This window comes from Squalius cephalus, assembly GCF_949319135.1.
Source record: "Squalius cephalus genome assembly, chromosome: 12".
Lineage (NCBI taxonomy): Eukaryota > Metazoa > Chordata > Actinopteri > Cypriniformes > Leuciscidae > Squalius > Squalius cephalus.
In genome coordinates this window covers 2,759,982-2,778,875 of record NC_137133.1, presented here as the reverse complement: position 1 = coordinate 2,778,875, position 18,894 = coordinate 2,759,982, and the positions used below count along the sequence as shown (strand labels likewise).

The following is an 18,894-nucleotide window of genomic DNA, read 5'->3' as shown; positions in this document are numbered from 1 at the left end:
TATTATACAGGATGTTAGTCATCCGGCACATAGTCTCTTTTCCCAACTCCCATCAGGGAGACGTTGGCAGAGCATCCCAACTCGTACGTCACGTTTTAGGGACAGTTTTTATCCACAGGCTGTAAGGCTATTGAACGATAGTGCAAGAGGAAGGAGGGTTGAGGTTTGAGCGTATGTTTTAATTTTATTTTATTTTTTTCTATTTTATCTTATTTATTGACTGGTGCTGAGAGAGTGCTAAGGCACATTGTATTTCATTGCTGTGGTACTCTGTACGAATATGCATATGACAATAAACTTGAACTTGAACTTGAACAATTGCTTTCTCAGAATTGCGAGATATAAAGTCAGAATTGCGTGAAATAAAGTCGCAATTGCATGAAATAAAGTCTCAATTGCGTGTTATAAAGTCAGAATTGCGAGATATAAAGTCAGAACTGCGTGAAATAAAGTCGCAATTGCATGAAATAAAGTCTCAATTGCTTCTTTTAAAGTCAGAATTGCGAGATATAAAGTCAGAATTGCGTGAAATAAAGTCGCAATTGCGTGTTATAAAGTCAGAATTGCGAGATATAAAGTCAGAATTGCATGAAATAAAGTCTCAATTGCGTGTTATAAAGTCAGAATTGCGAGATATAAAGTCAGAACTGCATGAAATAAAGTCTCAATTGCTTCTTTTAAAGTCAGAATTGCGAGATAGTCAGAATTGTGTGATATAAAGTCGCAATTGCGAAATATAAAGTCAGAATTGCGAGATAGTCAGAATTGCGTGAAATAAAGTCTCAATTGCGTGTTATAAAGTCGCAATTGCGAAATATAAAGTCAGAATTGTGTGAAACAAAGTCGCAATTGCTTCTTATAAAGTCTAAGTGAAATATTATTTAACCTTTACATTATTTGTTGAACCATTACAAACTACACAATAGTAAGAGCTGAACTGTTTCTTCATTTATCCAATTTGGAAAAAGTGCTAATTTGGAATTCCACCATGGAAAAAGTGGGCCGGTCTTGGGCCTGAAACTCCCGGGCTGAAAAGTGGCCCCACTCCGGCCCTGTTGGACTGTGCTCAGGGGCTGGAGTGAATTTGTGTGTGGCAACACTCTCTGTGTTGAGCTCTAGAATTTCTCTCACTGGAAAGGACTCAGGAATTTCACACTCAGGGACGGACTCGGGAATTTCACTCACTGGAATGGACTTGGGAATTTCACTTCATTGGAATAGACTCAGAAATTTCACTCATTGGAATGGACATGGGAGTGGACTCTGGATGTGGGGATCGGAGAGGGGAAGAAGCCAGAGGACGTAATTAATGAAACTGACTAAGGGTAAATTATAATGACCAGGAGATAGGAACGGATATAGCTACCATCCAGTCCCATCCGAAAGTAAGCCTTGAGAGTAGTATCGCTCTAGCTCACCAGATAGGAATAATCAAAAAATTCCTCCACAAACCTCTCCAGAGGATGTCCATTCTGTCGGAGAGAGAGGAGATGTTCTTTAGCCATTTTCATGGTTGAGTTTCTGTTATGGTCTTCCATCCTGTCATGGACGGCTGTAGTAGATAGCTCACGAAGACAAGGGATCCTTGAAACAGTCTTTAATTAGAAATGACAACCAACCTAACACTCACGACAAACAACGCAAGACAGGGGGCTTAAATAGACCGAAAAAAAGGGAGAAACTAACTACGATTTCTGATCCTGATGCTGGTTTCTCTTTAACTTCTGGTTGAATCTTCATTTGATTACATCATGAGTTCTGATTCGTATTGGAAGCTGTTAAAATTGAGTTTTAGGTTAATGTTAATCAAGAACTTGCAAAGCTATGCATCATATTTTAGGAGAACTCAATATTGTTAAGAATTGTCTGCCATTTCCTATGCTTTATATGCCTATGTAATCCTCCTTGTTTGTTTGTTTTGTTCCTGTATTTGTAAATGTTTATTTGTCTTGCATAATTAAAAAAGGCTAGAGCTTGGTTCATTAATGACACCCATCAGTGTGTCGTCTGATTAATACTCATTTAAGCCAAGCTTTTGCCATAGTAGTGCAAATGAGCTGCATGGTTGTGGTGAAGTCTGTCTCTTCACCGCTGGATGTCACATGCATACCCCATACATCCTCATCCTCCTCCTCCTCCTCCTCCTCCTCCTCCTCCTCCTCCTCCTCCTCCTCCTCACTTCATTGCGCAGTTTGGATCCTGTTTATCAAGCACTCCTATTTTCCCATGTGCCAATTTGCGGGATTTTGCACATTTCGGGGGAAATCGGTTTAACACTTTGTACAAGAAAGAATTCAAGTGACCATCCTCTGTGTGTGAGGTAGGTTTGAATGAATATTAACATAGTTTTGCCTTGTTTGCTTTTTTTTGTCTGCTCATCTGTGTTCACTGCTGTTTTAAATCGCTGTTTCCATACAATAATAACTTCTGGATGTTAGGAGCATACTAGAGTTGTTTGTTAGGAGGATATCTCTCTTCTCTCACAAGATTTAGTGAATAACAGTCAGGCTGGCGTGTACTTGCTGTACCAAAATAATATACATTCACTGTTTGGTATCAGCCACCAAGTTTAAATATAAATTTAACTTTAACTGTAAATTCTTAAAAATTAAGGTTCTTTATTGGCATTGATGGTTCCAAGAAGAAACTTTAACATACATAGAACCTTTTCATTCCAAAAAAGGTTCTTTATAGTGAAAAAATATTATTTAGATTTATATAAAAAAATCACAAATTTTCTCTTCACACAGAGAAAAAATAAAGAGGGGAGGGAGGGAGGGGAGGGGAGGGGAGGGGGGGGGGGGAGAGGGGGGGATGGAGTGTGGGCACTGGGCATCCTCTTATCCTCATTTTAAAATGTGCACCCTGTTGACTTCAATGGGGCAAGTTTTAAACCTGCTTTTAGCCTCTTAACATCCTTGATGTGTCATTCCAAGTGCACAGGTCATGTGAGTGATTCCTTCAGAGTGAACACGGGTGAATCTGACTGCAGTAGATGTGAAAGATATGAATAAAAGTGATGTTATTTCAGCCAGCGCACATACCTGTATTTACATCCTGTTTTCGGTCGAAGTCCAGAGTAATCGATTGTCGAGTTCACACGCATTGGTTTAGTTACCTATGATCATGCGCGTGAACTCGACAATCGATTACTCTGGACTTCGACCGAAAACAGGATGTAAATACAGGTATGAGCGCTGGCTGAAATAACATCACTTTTATTCATATCTTTCACATCTACTGCAGTCAGATTCACCCACGTTCACTCTGAAGGAATCACTCACATTGGCTGGGCACTTGTAATGACACATCAAGGATGTTAAGAGGCTAAAAGCAGGTTTAAAACTTGCCCCATTGAAGTCAACAGGGTGCACATTTTAAAAAGAGGCTATAACACGGTGTAGGCAACACCGATTTTTGTCGTTGTTCTCTGTACTGACAGCACTCCAAATTTACAAAAAAATGAGCTTAATGTTAAAACTGACCGGAGTTCTCCTTTAAGAGTTGAGACATTTAGTAACTAGTGTCTTTAGAATACCCTACTGTCAGGGTGTGGTTCAGGCAGAAGGCTCCAATACAAACTTTTACTAAATATAAATTCCAATGGGTACAGACAGGCAGGATACAAACACACACTAAGTACATCAGGTACATCAGGTAACACAGATGAACACTGATTAACTGAACACAGGTGATGTAGATGATGATGATGATAATTAACTAAATCCAGGTGATACAGATTAACTGATAAAGATGAAGACGTTACAAGAAGACAGGCAGACAAGTCCAATGAAAACAAACTAAAAGAACACAACTGTGACACCTATATTGCTTTAACAAATTGTTAGATTATTTTATCTCTATTTATTTTTTCTATGTGAGTGAGACAAGTCCATTTATGGCCACTTTCCGGCTGAAGGCACCGTTCATCCCAGAGCATCCTTTCGGCCCTTTCTCCTAGACAAAGAAAAAAAGGACCCTTCCCAGGCTGCTTTCCAAGAAACACACACACACACACACACACACACACGCACGCACGCACGCACGCACGCACGCACGCACACACACACACACACACATACACATACATAAATATTAAAACAGATGTGTTCAGAAGCGAAAACAGCTCTTCTCCCCTCTAACACTTGCAGCCTTGCAGACCAGAAAGAGAAAACAGGGAGAAACAGAGACAGAAAAGTCAGGCTGATAAGAATTATCTTTCATAAATACATCTTTATAATTATCATTTTTCTGATATTGTTTGTCTTAAACCCTTTGTGTGATGGAGGGGTTTGTGGCTCAGATAAAGGGTGTGGTGATATCATTCAGACTCTCTATGTCTAGATTGTTTCTGGTATTGGTCTTCTAAAGTACATATCTTATAACCTATTTGAAACCCATCAAGTGCAGGCAAGTGGGTAATGCTTTGTAAAACTCATATATTATCATTATTACCATTATTATTATTTTTTGCAGTAAAACATTTCATTAAGTTTGTAGGAGAGACAGATCTTCAAATCAGTTTGCTTGAGTTTCAAAAGGTTTTGAAATGAACAATATTAAGTGTTTTTCATTACAGTTTTTCTCAGTCGCTTTGGTGCGTTTTTCACATCATCCCTAACATGTGCAAAATAATAAGTGCATTTTTCAGAACAATTTGTACAAACTGCAATATACAATAGATATGTTTCTAAAGCTAGTCAGTCACTAAAAATCCTTAGTACATCTCTCAAAAGTAAATATTCATGCCAATGATCATGTCAGTGTCATCAGAATGATAAGTCATTTAGTCATTGTTCACGAACAAGCTCGTCAAAATGTTTAGGCATGTTGTCAATGTAACTGTGTACTTTGACACTATTACCAGATGTAAACTTAGGCTACAGTTTGGATGACAGTTACTGTATTGAAAATGCACAAGGCTGCACTTCTATGGCATATATCAATTTCAAAAGTACTATTTACATATTACTGTATGTGGGTTATTGATTGAAAGAGACAAAAGAGATTTTGTTTTTCACAGCTTTTACTAGTGCTACTTTATGAAAGAAAACAACAAAATAATTTACAGTAAGAAAAAGACAAGGAGGACAAAGGAAAATAAAAACTAAATTAGAAAGAAACACAGGAAACCCCCCTAAGGCATAACTTTGCCCGCAGCACTGTTCTAGTGCTGTCTCTGCACAAGATGCACCTTTGAGCAGTTTAGACAACTGGTTGATTGTTGGTTGAACTAAAAGTTTACATTCCTTGAGTGAGGGTCAATTTCACCTGCATGAGTCATCAATTCACGTTTTTGTACAAAAGGTCTAATAGAAATGTGTAAAACTATGCCTGACAGTTTATGACAAATAGTTAAACAATTTTGCATGTAATGGCTTATGCAAGGAACTAATGCCTAGATATTTTGAGGGGTAAGACTATTCAACAGAGAACCATCTACTATATTTTGATCAACATGACATGAGCAATTGAAAATGTGGAAAAAAGCTGACACTTGTACATTTGGAATTTGTACAAGTAGTATCAAGAATTGCACTTTTGAACTAAGAAATGCACAAAAGCGACTGAGAAAAACTGTAACTCACCCATTTCTAAATATTCTGATATTGATGAAACTTGCTCTTTTTGTGTTTTTGTTGAATTTATTTTGTGATTGTAGTATAACCAATACATTTTAGGTTAATTTAAGTACTTATGTTTTTACCCCTACTAATGTGACCCAAACCTTCATCCTAAAAGAGGTTATCTTTTACTATGAAAATCCAAAGCTGTCCCTTGAATATGTTCTTAATTTCTTTAATTTTGTATGCTAAATTCTTCATTCACAAGCAAAAATGGCTTAAGTCTCCTTTATGCTTTCCTCTGTTTCTTGCTGAATTTAACACTTTAATTTCATCCATTACTTATAATAATTTTTGATGCATTATGACGACTTATTTAAAGATGATTTAACTTTATTGTTGTGCTTTTTTTGTGCGTTTGTAATTATATATTTTGATGTAAGCAAATCCAGGATATTCGTTTTTTTTTTTTTTTTTTTGTTGTTGTTTTTTTGTTATGATTGTTCATTGTAAGAGATACAGCCACCCTGATCTTGTATGTATGTATGTATAAGTTCTAATCAAAAAATCAAAATAAGAGTCCCAAACACAAGACAGGAATTGTAACTGTCACCGGTCTTTCTTTGTGTTTATAGACTATTTTATTTAGCTGTCATGGTTTCTTATTAGGTTCTCATTTGTTGCTATGGTAACTGATTATGTTTGCCACCTGTGTCTTGTTATCTAATGTATTTCATCACTCAGTGTGGTTCTATATTCGCTCGGCATTGTCTTTGTGTTGCAAAGCTGTCCCGGTTAATGTCCTATAGATTTTCTTCTTTGTTTTTGTTATTATTAAAGTCTTACAACTGCAAATAAACCATCTGCTCTTCAACTGGCCAGTTGTGACAGTAACAAGTTACAAAAAGGAGGCTACAGAAATAGGACTGAAGACATCAATGTTAAATAAATCATTATAATACCAAACAAACAATATTTGACAAATTGTTGGGTTACCCTACTTATTAATCTTTGTTAACATCAGTAAGTTCGTTGATAATTTAACTGTTTTGTTAAATGTTAACAAATTAAATTGTAAGGTGTTACTAAAATATGTAATTTCTCATATCTGTAGATCACGTGTCAGCAGATGATGATGGATTTCAGCATGGTGATCACCTTTGCTCTGCTGCAGATCATCATACAGCCAGCTGAGGTTTATTCCAGCCAATCCATTCCAGCAGAGGACACTTCTGTGACCGAAGGAGCTGGTGTGTTTGCTTTCTGTGCAGATGTTTTCCAATCTATACACTGATTTGAAATGAAATGAGCCATTTATATAGTGTTTTACTGTGTGCTACTGTACACCCAAAGCGCTTTACAATCCATCAACCAGCTGGGCTGGAGTGTATTCATTTACCTCTACCTGCCCTGTAACATCTGACTAAAAAACATTTTGTGAACTCAATGAATAATGTGATACGAGATGCAGTATTTTGTGACAAAATGTACATTTTGTGCTACACAGTTCATCATTCAGTCCACTAAATTGTTTATATACGTGGAGCTCTTAAAAGGGATAGTTCACTTTAAAATGAAAATTCTGTCATCCTTTAATCACCCTCAAGTTGTTTCAAACCTGTATGAATGTCTTTCTTCTGCTGAACACAAAGGAAGATATTTTGAAGAATGTCAGTAACCAAAGTCAGTTAACTGGAACCACTGACTTCCATAGTAGGAGAAAAGAAAATACTATGGAAGTCAGTGGTTCCAGTTAACTGACTTTGGTTACTGACATTCTTCAAAATATCTTCTTTTGTGTTCAGCAGAAGAAAGACATTCATACAGGTTTGAAACAACTTGAGGGTGATTAAAGGATGACAGAATTTTCATTTTAAAGTGAACTATCCCTTTAAGGATAATATTTGTTCATGCAGTGTCTTATGATTGACTGACACATAATTAGTAAAACTAAAAGAAAACTGATGCATAAATGTTAAAGGGTAAGTTCGGTATTTTACACTTAAAGCCCTGTTTACAGATCGTTTCTGATGAAATAGAATGGTTAAGATTAAAATTTGGACACATGCTGCTGTTCCGAGAATTTTAGGTTTCTTTCGCTTTCCCCAAAACCTCTAGAATGGGTGTATAGGTGCACTGGAACAATCCTTCATAAAACGCATTAAACTTTCGTTTACAAAGACGTGAAACTCACCGAGTGGTCAGGGGTGTTCACTGATATAAATCGCTGCAAAAGATGCTTTCCAGCAGGTGTTTTACCTTTCATTGTAAAACTGTGGATCTATTTATCCAAACGTCTCACACCCGTAGATTCTTCCGTTGAGAGCTTGAATAATAGACACTCCAGCCCAGTTGGTGGCGATAATGAACATTTGCCAATTGCAAGCAAACCACTGGCATTTCATTGAATACACAGAAGAAGCAGAAGAAGAAGCGGCGGAGTAATACCGTACCTCACACAGCACATTCAATACAAGTCAATGGAGTTGGACAAAAACTATACGATAAAACCTGTTGGAAAGCATCTTTTGCAGCGATTTTTGTGTGAGCATATCAGTGAACACCCCTGACCACTCGGTGAGTTTCACGTCTTTGTAAACGAAAGTTTAATGCGTTTTATGAAGGATTGTTCCAGTGCACCTATACACCCATTCTAGAGGTTTTGGGGAAAGTGAAAGAAACCTAAAATTCTCGGGACAGCAGCATCTGTCCAAATTTTAATCTTAACCGTTCTATTTCATCAGAAACGATCTGTAAACAGGGCTTTATGTGTAAAATACCGAACTTGTCCTTTAACAGCCCTGATTCTGTGTATTTGTCTTGCAGAGTCCTCTCATCTTCATCACCTTTTTCGCCGCAGTGCGCCAGCCAAGAATCCAATCAAGAGCAACTTGGAATGGAAAGTAGTGAATCCAATACAAGTGCCTGTGGATGCTGTTCCCGTCTTTGACAAGAAATCAAAGAAAACGTTTTATGTTGCTAGATTGGAAGACTGTAAACCTTGCTTCTATGACAGTGATGCAAAAACTTGTTCGGTTGCTGAAATGCATAAGGAATTCACTTTATGGCACACCGTCCCAAACAAACAATTTGCATTTCTAGTGAATAAAGATAAATTCGAAAATCTTCAGTGGAAGAAATCTACATATGGAGAGATCCCACCTTTACCAGTAGAGACTTGTAATGGTTACTTTATCGCTCGAAATGAATTTGGGTTAGGCTATATGACCGAGAACAGTTTAATAACGTTTGGTGATAAAAAACAATCCACAACAGAAAATGAGGTTCTCACCCTAAACAGTGATATTAAAGGTGAGCATTTAACCATTACGAACTATGACATTGCACGCGCAAAAACGACAGAAGACATGACAGTACTGAAGCAATTCACAGCTTCCAACAAGAACTGTGAACCCGTCAAACATCAGGTGAAGCTGGACCAAGGCATCGATAAAACAATTTCTTTCCTAAGCACCCGTTCACATTTATTTGGAGGGATTGGAGAGGTAACAGTCGGTGGTTCGATACTTGTAGTAAAGGCAGGAGGAAAGCTTAGCGCAAAATACGACCATACCCGCCTCAATACTAAGACTACATCCACAGTTGAAAAACAATTGCACTCAGTGAGTATGGAGGTGCAGGTTCCCCGCAAACAGTCTTGCATCATCAAAATTCAAAGCAAGACCTTAACAGCTGATGTTCAGTTCACTGGCGAGCTCACTAGAGTATACAGCAACAATGACATAGGCAGAACCTCGATCGATGGCACCTATAGTCAACAAGAAATATCAGATATCCAAGTGCTTGTGGAAGGCTGTACTCCGCTTTCAGATGGAAGCAAATGTTAGTCAATTTCTGTAATAGAAAATGAATGACGTGTTGATATGTATATGTTCAACAGAATGTCATGCTATGCTTGTGTAGCTCGCCCGCCGTCCTGCAGGCTGTGGCCTACTGCAGTTTTCTAGATATACAGAAATAACAATGTGCTGTTCACAACAGAGCCGCTCTTGTAATGGCTTTATAATATTTTAACCATGTCTTGATCGACCTTAAAGGAACACTCCACCGTTTTTTTAAATAGGGCTTATTCACTTTCTTTCCTACATTTAGATAGGTGGGCAAATGCATTTTTGTCTCAGTGCATGCATTGTTTTAGTTTGACAGGGTCGGCGCTAGTTTAGCTTAGCATAATGAATGGAACCCTTTGTTGCCAGCTAGCATGTCCTGAGTAAAAGTGATAAAAAAAATTAAAACAACCCACCTAATTACTTCTTGTGGCCTGCGTATTCACAACAAGTACAAATAGCGATGCAGATTAACACTAGGCGATTTCCTAGGCAGATATTGACTTATATATTAAGGACTATATTAGGGGGAAGCACATGATATCTCTGCGCCCAAGTAGCAGTGCTTCGCCTGTGCTTCCCCCTAATATAGTCCCAGGTCAATATCTGCATAGGAAATCGCCTAGTGTTAATCTGCATCGCTATTTGTACTTGTTGTGAATATGCAGGCCACAAGAAGTAATTAGGTGGGTTTTAAAAAAAAAAATTATATCACTTTTACTCAGGACATGCTAGCTGGCAACAAAGGATTCCATTTATTGTGCTAAGCTAAGCTAGCGCCGGCCCTGTCAAACTAAAACAATGCATGCACTGACACAAAAATGCATTTGCCCACCTATCTAAATGTAGGAAAGAAAGTGAATAAGCCCTATTTAAAAAAACGGTGGAGTGTTCCTTTAATGAATTGCTTAATGAATGAATGAAATTGCTATTCAGCAATAAACATTTTTATAGACCTTACATGTGATCAAGATATCAATAAACCATATATTTTAGCATAACCAAACAAAGGTTTTGGCTCTTCCTTTATGCTTTCAATTCTCAATACATCCTTAATGCAACTGGGATATATTTTATTCTACACACTGTTTTTATATGCCACATGAGAATGCGTTATTAAACAATGTACCATTCGTTTGAACTATATAGTCTTCAGTAATACAAAATAAACATTTCAATTCAATGAGTAACCAATACTGTAATCATTCACAGTACAAAATTGTTAGTAATCACTCTTTGATCCCGGAACATAAACAGCAATTACACAATATATCAAAGTTCCTGCAATAAACACAGCATTTGTAAACTTGAATACCAAAACAGTTGTATGGGATTTCAGTGTGCTGGAGTATTTTGTTAAGCTTAAAGTTAACATATAAAACACCCTCAGTCAGCCACTGCGGTCACGCCATCTACGCTAAAAATATATTGCGTGTCTACACAAGGTTGCGTGGTAGAAAGGTGTAGGTGCTTGGTGTCCGTAGACTTTTAAAAAAAAAAAATTATATAATTAAATAAATAAAATCAAATTGTTTTCTGCAAACTCCACCAGATTCATGTTCTATGTCTCCTTGAGTCCCACTGTGGGGAATTTCATGTTGTTTTACTGTTTTATACTGTAATAATTGCCTGCCAAAGTCCAATACAGTTTACCTTGACATATAGACATATTTTATAAAATCATAAAAATTTAAAATCAAATTGTTTTCTGCAAACTCCACCAGATTCATGTTCTATGTCTCCTTGAGTCCCACTGTGGGGACTTCCATGTTGTTTTACTGTTTTATTCTGTAATAATTGCCTGCCAAAGTCATGACCAATTATTCTATATACAGGGTGGGCCATTTATATGGATACACCATAATAACATGGGAATGGTTGGTGATATTGTATCCAAGATGGCTGACTTCTAAATGGCCACCATGGTCACCACCCATCTTGAGGAGTTTGCCCCCTCACATATACTAATGTGCCACAAACAGGACTTAATATCACCAACCATTCCCATGTTGTTACGGTGTATACATTATATAAATGGCCCACCCTGTAGATCAGTGGTTACCTCTTTGGGAGAGCTTGGGTTGTTATCTTTCTCATTTTATCAAATGTGATTTAAACTTTTCATTGAAGGATATATTCCTCTATTTTTCAACAAACACTTGCACTCAGTGAGTATGGAGGACGAGGTGCAGGTTCAATGCAATGCTAGATTTACCGACTCCAAAGCCGTTGGAGGGAGAAGCATGCATACTGTCGCTAACATACGACACTCGGGGTGTTGCTCTGTCTATTTCGCCTTCCTTCCCAGGTGACTCACGATACTGTGTTTCTTCAGCATCAGCCAATGAAGCTTTGTTTCTTTTTTTTATCTTAAATCTGATAGCTCTTTTAAGAGAACATTTTTTTTTTAATTCAGCAAAAGTCATTTGTGGGTCAAAAAGACCCTGAAGAACCCCTTCATCGAGACAAACACAAACCTTATGAATCAGCGTGTGAATCTCACTAACGGTGACATGCTTCATGCCGCAATGCATTCTGGGTGCATCATACTAAACTCATCAGTGGCTCCCAGAATGCATTGCAGCATGAAGCATGTCACCATTATTGAGATTCACACGCTGATTCTTGAGGTTTTAATTGCAGATCAAGCGCATGGGGCTAAATGCTTTTTATTGTTATGAATTGTAATAATAGTCAACCTAACATATAAATATGGAAAAACATAAAAGAGTACTGAGTTGGAATCCAGAGATATTGGCACGAAGAAGAGCATAACATTACTACTGGCATAATGTAACTTACTGAATAAATTAACACATTCTTCTTTTTTTATGGCTTAAATGAGCATAAAAATCACTCTTGCCAAGACCATAGAGCAGACCGTAGAAGTGCAGATTTGCTCTTAAAGGAGAAGTTCACTTTTAAAATGAAAATTCTGTCATCATATAGGCTACTCACCCCTAGAAGATTATCAGTAACCAGACAGTTTTTGGGTCCCAATGACTTCCATAGTAGGAAAAAAAATACTATGGAAGTCAATGGGACCCAAAAACTGTCTGGTTACTGATAATCTTCTAAATATCTTCCTTTCTGTTCAGCAGAAGAGAGAAATTCATACAGGTTTGAAACAACATGAGGGTGAGTATATGATGACAGAATTTTCATTTTAAAAGTGAACTTCTCCTTTAAAACAATGTTGATCATTTTCATGTCACATTTGAGGATACAGAACATGAGTTAGGGAAGTACTCCGTTAAACCCAGGTTTATTGGTTGTTGGGTCACAAAATTAGAAATCCTTTTAAAGGCGAGAGATTGATTCATTAATATTAATAAAGTTATGTGATTGGACGCTCCATCAGTTACCACCCACCGCCCGTGTCGTCTGATTAATAATCATATAATAATCCTTCGCCATAGTATTTTGAGGTGAGGTGAAGTCTGTCTCTTCACCGCTGGATGGCACATGCATACTAGTACTACTCCCTCTCCCTCTCCTCCTCCTCCTCCTCCTCCTCCTCCTCCTCCTCCTCACTTCATTGCGCAGTTTGGATCATGTTTATCAAGCGCTCCACTTTTCCCACGCGCCAATTTGCGGGATTATACGCGTTTCGTGAGAAATCGGTATAACACTGTACTAAGAAGAGTTCAAGTGACTATCCTCTGTGTGTGAGGTAGGTTTGAATGAATATTAACATAGTTTTGCTGCGTTTGCTTCGTTTTTTGTGTATATCTGTGTTCACTGCTGTTTTAACCCGCGGTTTCCACACAGTAATAAGTTCGGGATGTTAGGAGATGTTACGAGAGTTGTTTGTTAGGAGGATATCTCTAGTGAATAACAATCAGGCTGACGTGCTGTGGTTGCTGGGACAATCCTTCACAAGAATGTGCTGGACAGAGCACTAACACACACACACACACACACACACACATACACACACACTTGCTTTTATACTGATATTAATATTATAACCTCACCTCACCCATGCCCTAATCCTGACAGAACACGTCGTGGATTTTTAATTTGAAGAAAAGAAAAAAAGAAAAACATTATTCACTTACTTTTTTTTAAACAAATGATGACGAACGAAAGTTTTTTATTTTTTTATTTTTATTTTCAGATTTTGCTCACTTTTGGATACAAATATGCCCCCAAAATATAGTTAAGTAGTTACACCCACAACTATGACCTCTGTTGTTTTTAAATGACGTTAATGATGAATGCAGCTAATCCAGGACAAACTTTGGCATTTAAAAAACATTATTAACTATTTATGATGAAGCCTTTTCTTTTTGAGCACAAACTACACAAAAATCTGGTTGTATCCTTCATGATACAACCATGACATTCCCTTCCCCATTTACCATTTACCATGGTAACCAACACCATGGAGCCACTGCTAAAAATACAGCACTTGCTGTACCAAAATAATATCATAATATACTATAATGAACTATATTAAAATATTTTACTGCTTGGTACGGTATCAGCCACCAAGTTTATTTATAAATTTAATTTATTATGATGTTACATTAAGAACGATGATTGCAGTCTTTAAAAGGAAGGTTCTTTATTGGCATTGATGGTTCCATGGAACCTTTTCATTCCACAAAAGGTTCTTTATAGTGGAAAAAGATTCTTTAGAGTTTTAAAATGTTCTTCACACAAAGAAAACACTTGTGGTTATCATGTAAGAGTTTTCAGCAAATGTTTCTGGCTAAGGTCAGAAACACATTATTTTAAGTAAACTCTTTTAAAGTAAACTGGTCATCCACACCTTTATTCAGTTATGTCTGCATGAATGTATTCCTGATGAACAGCTGAGCTCAGTTTCCCACAGTTCAACCTTCTGCTGATCAGTATTAAGAGTTGAGGCATTTAGTGACTGAAATGGTTTGAAATACCCTACACTGCTTTCATAAATAGCCTACATTTTTATCATTATCATTTCCCCCTGATATTGTTTGTCTTAAACCCTTTGTGTGATGGAGGGGTTTGTGGCTCAGATAAAGGGTGTGGTGATATCATTCAGACTCTCTATGTCTAGATCGTTTCTGGTATTGGTCTTCTAAAGTACATATCTTATAACCCATTTGAAACCCATCAAGTGTTTCATAGGTAATACTTTGTAAAACTCATAAATTACCCTCATCGTCATTATTATTATTTGCTGTAAAATATTTCATTAAGTCATTCAATATTTCATTAAGTTTCATGTTGTTTATAGAGACACAGATCTTCAAATCATTTTGCTTGAGTTTCAAAAGTGATTTTCTTTTTAAGAGGATATTATATTATATTATTTCCATATTTCAGCATATCATGTTGTTTAGGCGGTCTTAATGCCTTTAATGGATGAAAATAACACCAACCACAAATATAATATTCATTAATATAAGCTAGTTGATTCTCACAGAATCATGCCGTGGTCATATTTCACCCAAAGAATGATTGATGGCTGGATGGACAGATAGAATAAAAAAGTAAATCATATTTTGCATAACTTTAAATTATATGGATGGAACTGAGCTTAACTGGCATGAAAAAAGTCAGAAAATTATAATGGTCTTAAAAAATAGTTTTATTTTGAAAATGAAATCTGAGATGAACATGTTGACAGGTTTCGTGAGATTCACCCCTTTTTTGGGTAAAACTTAGTATAATTTAATAATCTACTCTATGCCTCTGAGCGACACAAACTCCAGAGATTTCCTGGCAGGAACATCTGGGTTCCTCCTCCAGTCCTCTGAATAGAGCTGAAAAACGAAACTCTTGCTGTGCGTCGCCACGAGGAGAAAGCATTATGACTAACCATCACAGGGATAAGGTTTCAAACAGGGAAATAATCAAGACCTCTTAGGAAAAGCTGTCTAGAATAGCAGTCCCCACATATATAAAGACAGAATAATTGAGGGTTTGAAACAGTATTTTTAATATGATAATATGGCATTCTTCAGAGTTAAATGGTTTTCATGGCTTGCAGAGAATGATGGTCATGAAGATTAAATTTGATAAGTGCACTTTTACGCTCTGAACCCTTCTCTACATCATACTCGTGTTTCTCTCTCACAGGCCATAACAAGATTTACTGGTGTTCAGACGCATGTGTGTGATGTTTCTGAAGAGGAATCTGATTAGCAGTATTGACTTGTTGGTGATGAGTGAAGATGACGGAGGGCTTTGCGATTGTTAAAGGGATAGTTCACTTTGAAATTAAATTTTGGTATGTTTTAGCTTACCTCAAGGGCATCCAAGATGTAGGTGTCTTTTTTTCCGCAGTAGTTTCAATTTTGATATTTTTAGGTCAAACCGTTCTTGTCTCTCAGTCAGATAATGCAGGTCTGTGGTCACTGTCTCAAAGAGCATGCACAGAGTCCAAATTAAAACAATTCCCCATCGTCCAAATTAAACAATTCCCCATCGTAAGTACACATTGATGGCCTAAGACACGAAACGAGCGGTTTGTGTGAGAAAACGGACAGTATTTATATCGTTTTTACCTCTTATACACAGCCACGTCCAAGTGATCTGAGGGCGCGGGCGCTTCCTGGTGTGTGACGTGTGTGCAGACTGGTGCATAGATATATACACTAGATGTCGCCTCGTTCCAATGAACTGCCGTAGCCAAGGCGGGATCTATTGTATATATCTATGCACCAGTCTGCGTACACGTCACACACCAGGAAGCGCCCGCGCCCTCAGATCACTTGGACGTGGCTGTGTATAAGAGGTAAAAACGATATAAATACTGTCCGTTTTCTCACACAAACCGCTCGTTTCGTGTCTTAGGCCATCAATGTGTACTTACGATGGGGAATTGTTTAATTTGGACTCTGTGCATGCTCTTTGAGACAGTGACCACAGACCTGCATGATATGACTGACAGACAAGAACGGTTTGACCTAAAAATATCAAAATTGAAACTGCTGCGGAAACAAAGACACCTACATCTTGGATGCCCTTCAGGTAAGCTAAAACATACCAAAATTTAATTTCAAAGTGAACTATCCCTTTAATGGACAATCTGAGCACAGATGCTGAAGAGATCTTTGCACGCGGGGCGAGCGGGGCTAGTTGTAACACACTTGTTTTAAATACTTCCTCACATGATTGCTTTAGGGAAATAAGCTTCACTCCAATTATAAAAAAAAATTGTTGGGTATATAAACAGACTTTTCCATTCAAACTTCAATCACAACTCTCAGGATTCGGGAACCCCGTTGCCCATCCAGTATACTGACTGGTTTATGTGCTCTTGAGTCTGTTGTCACGTTTAGTAAATAGTTTTGTTACTGAAAGTGTTCTTTGTGTTTGGAACACACATTTCAGCTGCGAACCATCCTGGAGATCGCATGAACCGTTCCCCGCACCGTTTAAAGAGTTCATAAAACATTTACATTTACATTTAGTCATTTAGCAGACGCTTTTGTCCGAAGCGACTTACAAATTAGGACTAAATTAAGCGAGTCATCGTGAAGAGGCAAGAAACAACGCAAGAAATGCTCAAAATAAGAAAGTTCAGGCATTGTTCAGAGTAGCATAACCCCAATAAGCGAGGATTTAAAGGAAAAAGGACATTTTTTTATTTATTTTTATTTTTTATGAGGTTAAGTGCTCTCGGAAGAGATGGGTTTTCAGCTGTCTTTTGGAAGTTGTCAGGGATTCCTCATTCCGGATGAGGGTGGGATGATGCATTCCGGATCCATCGAATCCATCCAAATGAACCTCGATGCGCTTCAGAAGTGCTAGTGTGAAAATGAACCCTGAATCCTCATCAACACATACTCAGACTAGAGCCTCATTCCTCCAAAGAAGTCAAACGACCAAATTCAGGCTAGTTGCATAAATTGCTTAGACTTGTCTTAAAAGTTAGTCATCTAATTTTTTTCTTCAAGACTGGTCCTGACTTTTTAAAGTCTAATTTGACTTGGAAAAAGTAAGACTGATTACCTTTTATCTAACTGCTAGTTGGTCAAACTAAAAACTTAAAACACGTCAGTTTGCACAAGTTAATTTAAAAGTCTTAACCCTTGTGCTGCGTTAAAAGCACCTTCTGTGTTCCCGGCCTTTTAAATATTGCTTGAAGTTCGCTCGTAATGCCATATTATCACCAAATATTGGATTCAATCTTTTTGTCAGCTTGTTTTCTTTCAATTTGCACCGGTTTTGTATTCATTTTTGGAGCTGATTAATCGTAGGCCTCATTTAACTGCGCATCTTTTGAGTGAAAAAAGCATTATTTGTGGATAAATTTGTCAATATACAACAAAATAAGGACAAAAATTGCACACTGTTTATCACAGAAGTTTGTTTAGTTTTGAACAAAATGGCACAAAGTCACACATGTAGCGTCTGGACCGATCAGACACACAATTATTCATCATATTTAATGAATAAGCCTGAATACGCCTGAGGACCGTAACAAGCAAAGGTCCCGGTTGGCCCAAGCGAGCCCTGAGATGCTCTCCCACTGATCAGTATCAGCCGACACTGCAGTCCAGATACGCGGGAGGACCTCAGACACATTCCAGGAGGGGGAAGGAGACCTCAGGCCAGAGGAACGACTCCTTAGTGGCCGTAAAAAAGGACTCTTCTCCATTCATTCATCGAAATCCAGTTACATGCTCAAGACAAAGGATGGTAAAACATTCCCTCTGAAAGCTTAAGGCACCACTGGCTCACGAGAAGAGAAAGGGCACTGTCGGAGGGACCTCCCTCTCAGTGTTCTTCTTCTTCTTGCTTCTTCCCCTGGTTGCTGTTCGTGTGTTCGACATCCAGTCCGCCTGACCTTTCCTCCGGTGTTAATTTCCTAGATCATAAGGCTAACATCGTAAGTTCATCATAATTTCTTCATTCAACACGGAAGAAATTGATTGCAACTCCAACACTATCGACTCACAGAACCATCAAGACTTGAGACTGCATCTAGACACAAGTAGGACGTTTTTGCTGTTTTGCCGACCGGATACGGTAAGAGTCTAATCTACCAGTTAGCTCCGCTGGTAGCTAAGTGTATAAGGCTTGTTGTGATTGGTCGTAGTGTTATCCAATTGCGTGCAGTGAGATTTTCAAATGCATGCTTGGTGCCGCCCCTCGAGCTGGCCGAGTTTCTTTACTCACTGCCAGACCATTAATCTTTCAGATTTGGGTCTGGGTTTCCAGGCTACCGTTATGGTATATTATCACCAAATATTGGATTCAATCTTTTTATCAACTTGTTTTCTTCCAAGTAGGACTGGTTTTATATTTATTTTTGGAACTGATTGATCGTAGGCCTCGTTGATCTGTTGGCCTCTGTGAAAAAGAAAGCCTGTAATAGGTTGTTTATGTACATGAATGTGTGTGTGTGTCTGTGCATGTGTGTGTGTGTCTGTCCACACATGCACAGGTCTGATCCCCTTATCTTTGCAAGCACACATGTGAACATGATGAACACTAAATGTTTCTCTTATTTTCGATCTCCCCCATTCATATTCAATGGA

General features: G+C 37.9%; 3 protein-coding genes across 6 annotated transcripts in view; all 3 read left to right on the top strand.

The window, feature by feature from the left end:
- The window catches only part of LOC307168033 (snake venom 5'-nucleotidase-like), a 475,297-nt gene that overhangs the window by 316,099 nt on the left and 140,304 nt on the right, over positions 1 to 18,894 (top strand). The window lies entirely within an intron of this gene.
- On the top strand, positions 2,183 to 9,551 carry LOC307168863 (natterin-3-like). The gene is made up of 3 exons (XM_079889166.1): positions 2,183 to 2,320; positions 6,679 to 6,814; positions 8,391 to 9,551. Exons 2-3 carry the CDS (start codon positions 6,694 to 6,696, stop codon positions 9,410 to 9,412), a joined length of 1,143 nt encoding a protein of 380 aa, XP_079745292.1. The 5' UTR covers positions 2,183 to 2,320; positions 6,679 to 6,693; the 3' UTR covers positions 9,413 to 9,551.
- The window catches only part of ankrd6b (ankyrin repeat domain 6b), a 45,332-nt gene continuing 39,387 nt past the window's right edge, over positions 12,950 to 18,894 (top strand). For 2 of the 3 annotated variants that reach the window (XM_079887541.1, XM_079887540.1), the window contains exon 1: positions 12,950 to 13,085. The gene's annotated coding sequence lies outside the window, so the exon portion shown is untranslated. The remainder of the gene's footprint in view (positions 13,086 to 18,894) is intronic. The other variant, XM_079887539.1, reaches the window with a different exon arrangement.

Excerpts from the sequence above, each read along its gene's own strand:
- LOC307168863 (XM_079889166.1), top strand. The coding sequence starts at position 6,694 with ATGATGATGGATTTCAGCATGGTGATCACCTTTGCTCTGCTGCAGATC. Across the intron at positions 6,815-8,390 it reads TTCTGTGACCGAAGGAGCTG|AGTCCTCTCATCTTCATCAC; the intron begins GTGTGTTTGCTT and ends TTTGTCTTGCAG.